This window comes from Ceratina calcarata, unplaced genomic scaffold (genome assembly GCF_001652005.2).
Source record: "Ceratina calcarata isolate Rehan_Ccalc_2016 unplaced genomic scaffold, ASM165200v1 scaffold2385, whole genome shotgun sequence".
Taxonomy (NCBI): Eukaryota; Metazoa; Arthropoda; class Insecta; order Hymenoptera; family Apidae; genus Ceratina; species Ceratina calcarata.
In genome coordinates, this window is record NW_017145782.1 from 1 (window position 1) to 4,182 (window position 4,182).

At 35.2% G+C, this 4,182-nt stretch overlaps 1 protein-coding gene across 1 annotated transcript; it reads right to left on the reverse strand.

Annotated features, from left to right (window-relative positions):
- Positions 1 to 242: 242 nt before the first annotated feature.
- LOC108622756 (puromycin-sensitive aminopeptidase-like) lies at positions 243 to 3,792 on the reverse strand (the record flags this gene model as incomplete). The annotated part of the gene is made up of 2 exons (XM_018020836.2): positions 3,246 to 3,792; positions 243 to 707 (listed from the first exon to the last, which is right to left on the reverse strand). Coding segments are annotated over exons 1-2 (926 nt in total), but the record flags the coding sequence as incomplete, so codon positions are not given.
- Positions 3,793 to 4,182: the final 390 nt, after the last annotated feature.

The following is a 4,182-nucleotide window of genomic DNA, read 5'->3' on the forward strand; positions in this document are numbered from 1 at the left end:
TGAAACAATGAAATCTACTTAATTTTTCTAGGTGTGCATAAAATCCGCTGTTTATAAATGAGCATCCCGCGATTCGATCGAACAATTTGATCGAGTGATTCACTACAAGGAGCGGAGAATCGCAAGTATTTTTTTAATTCGGTTCTAAGTATTTCCTTATCTTTGTATCGCGAACACTCGTTTATCGTTAATCCCATCGGGAAAGCAATCTCTACTTCGAACGTTCGAACCCATCCCCTTACCTATAAATCAAGAGGCCCCAATTCTCCATGGCGCCGGCCGAGAAATCTTTCTGCGAGATTTGATCTATTTTGTCTGGCATATATGTCTGGTATGAAATATTCGTGTACAAGTTCAGCTGTTCCAGAAGCTTCCTACTTATTGTCAAAGCGTAATCAACCCAGTCTATTGCGCTCTTTTTAGTCCACACCCTATAGGTGAAGTTGCCGACTTTATCTTCCTTAAATTGATGTTCGCTTACCACGAATGCTACCAAATAAGTAGACATTAGTGGGGTTTCTTTGAAAAAAGTAGTCATCATCCCATAATTTTCTTCTTTTTTCAGTACTTCCGTATTAGAGATTGCTCGAAATGCCTTATTGTATGTCAAACTGATGTTGAATTTCGCCTTGTAGATAGGCTCGTCCCAACATGGGAACGCTAGTCGAGCATACGTCGGCTCGAAATGAGTCGTTGCTGCGTACCCGCTAGAATGGAACAAAAATTGAATTTTACTTAATTGGCATGGAGACAGATAGTAATTTGTCAAAAAAAAAGATCAGAACTTTATGTAATGTAACGAATTAATTGTCTGTCGTCTGCGACGTTGGATAAGACGCTTAAGTCCATCAAAATGGAAATTAATTGAGTATTCGAAAAATGGTTTCAATTGACATTTTAAAAGATTCAAGGAGTATCTGGCAAAATCTAAGTAAATTAGAAACAGACATTTCTTGATGTCACAACTTTATAAATACAGTAGGTTCCATCTATATTCGTACCTATTTCAGAATTGAATAAGTTTCTTAATATTAGGATAAACAACTTAGTATTTTTTCGTTAGTTTGCTATATAAGATAAATAATCTGGTTTCTATTCAAGTCCCAACATCTACTGACTGGTGTATCCTTATATGTATACTTCTATGTGTGACCTTAAATTTCCTTTTATTTATTCTGTTATCATTTTTCGTGGAGATTTTCACGAACGTTTTGTTACACATTAAAGTAAATGTTTCAATTTCTACTCACTATTTTTCTATAATTTTAAACGTATTTTAAAATGATAGAAACATAAGCCAGTGAGTACAAGTTAGAACGTGAACAAAAATTGAGACATTTACCTGGCTTAATGTGTAACGAAAAATTGCTATTCGTCGGAGTCTCCACGAAAATTTTGAATCATACTTTTTGTACTTTTGTTATGAAATGTACTATTTGTGGCCACTATGAGACCAAAGGTGATACAATTGCATTTCCGTTGTATCATTTTTGTCCAGTATCTAATTTCGACATTACCTAAGATTATATCGTTAATGTTCTTACACAATTCTTAGCAATATGTGGTACGTGAAGCAAATACGTAAAAAACTTAGTTTACACTGTTATAAAATACGGTAATTAATGGTTTCCTTATTAGTCATCCGTTAAACACTATTATTAAGAATATAAGGAGCTAACGAAAATGAGTACGATTATATCCGTTTTTTAATTAAAAAAAATAGTGCAGCAGTAAGAATCGATGTACAATAATGTCAAGTTACCCCGCTTCTGCAGATCTATTCATTTTAATCAAACTAACACTAGAACACTTAATACAGGGTGAGCCGGAAATCATAGTACAATGGGAAAAGGAGATGATTTTACATTAAAAAAGAAGAAAATATTTTGATACAACATTTTTTCATCCGAAGCTCCATTTTCGTGAAAATCGACTTCAAATTTTGTTTAACTTGTAAACGATTTATACTTGCGGCAGTGGGATTACCAGTGCAAGCTCTCAGAGCAACAATCTATCAATGTACTCTTGATTGGAATATCTTACCATTGCCTAGTGATGACTTAATCAGACGACAGTTAATGCGAAGAAACGAACTACTTTACAAGAAGCCAAGAATTTAATACAATTTTTAACGCCTACCGAGAAGGCAATTACGGTTTTGCAAAGAGAGAAATCTCGGACATTGCATTTAATACCTTTTTGGCACTATCGATTATTAAGTCATTTTGAAATACAAGAAGCGGACTCAGTCATCCCAAAAACGAGAAAGCAGAAGGTGACGCAGTATTTAAAACGGAAATTTGTCTTACACAAATACTAAAAAATTTGGAAATTCGTCTTACACAAATACTAAATATTGGTAACGTTCCTGTTCTTAATAATAAACTATGACTCTTATTATAAACTGAACTGTGTAGACGCTTTTCCATCGTTGTCAAATTTCGTAAACACTGTCCCGGACAGAGATAACTAGAGCAGTAGATAACTAGAATGCACGACAAGCAAGTTGTACTAAATCGTTTATAAGTTGAACAAACTTTGAAGTCGATTTTCACGAAAACGGAGCTCCGGATGAAAAAATGTTATACCATAATATTTTCTTCTTTTTTAACGTAGAATCATGCCCTGTCCGGTTGTACTACGACATGCGGCCCACCCTGTATGTCGGAATAAATAACGTATTGGCCACAAATGTTGCAGTGGCTACAAATGGTACATCTACCCTATATAATTCAATAAATCAGTAAATAGAACAATTTATAGTAAATATACCGTGGATTTTATGCATTTATAGCAAAAAACCACGAAAAATGTAAAACTATATATAATGGACAAAAATACATAAATTATCGACAGCAAAATCCATAGCATAAGTTTTACAGGATTGTAAAACATTATTACTAGATATTAAAGGTGTGTGAGAACTCGAAAATATCGGGAAGAGAAATTGTCTCTCTTAAGACGGGTTCTCGTAAATTTCGTGATTTTCGACAATGTCGAAATTGTCGAGAATGTTCAGGTTTCTCGAAAACATTCGAGAGATGACAATTATGATATTTTATTTTAAACTTTCTTGTTAAAAGGCTAATTATCACTTATTTGGTATATTAATTCTGCTTCATTTTCCAAACTCTATTACTTTAAACTAACAAGCAAAATAAGTAAAAACAAGAATAAGTGAATAAATTTTATATGATTTTCGAGAACGCTTAAATTATTGAAAATCTATAATCAAGCAGACTTACATGACTTGGCCCATGTGCGTGACCCTGCTCCTATAAAATCCTTTCGAATCGTCGTTCAAAACTCCAATGTATTTTATCTGAAGCGAGTAGTGATGATCCTTTTCAAACTGGGGCTTTACCGTGATGACTAGAATCTCGTGCTCTTCGTCCAATAGGTACTCAGTCCTGAAAGTCTTCGTTGTATTCAAATCCACGAACTTAATGTCGAAGATTGTCAAGTCTTTTAAGTTCAGCGTCACGGTATCGTTCGTGGTCAACGCTATTAACGTGATGTCCACTTCACCATGAAATGTGAATCTAACGAAATTAAGCTTGTAGTGCAATTTGTATGCGGTCGGTGTCATTACGCCGGTCGGTAGCCTGTATTTCAAATAGTCATCCTCTTCGTCGATATGTTCAAGCAGAAAACTCGCCCGGCAGATCCCCAAGACGAGGAGAAATATTACGAAGATTCTTGTCATTTTAGATTCGTTGGCCGCGCTCAATAACCAACATTCACCGCCGTTTCCTAGTTTATAATTGCTGTTTAATGAGACAGTAGTACTGCCGGGAACGCTTCACCTAACACCTCGGACCGTTAGGCATGCGATATTTACTAACTTACTTTCTGCGGTACATAATCGGTCGCCGCGTCCCGTGTATATATTCAAATGGATAAATACAAATGAGGAACCGTTCGCGTACTGCGATAAATTTACGAATTTCATATCTTTAACTATTATACAGGGTGTCTCAACCGATTTTGACATCTAGATAACTTAAATATTGTGGCATGTAGCGAAAAATGTTTCGTAGAAAAATGGTATCGAATGGGTTATTAGTTTTTCCGTAGGTTGAAGTAAGGACTGGCCTACGTTCTTTATTGTATCGGCTGATATTTTGCAACATTCAGCGACAATACACTGCTTCATATGTAATGTCAGTACGAAGTTTCAAC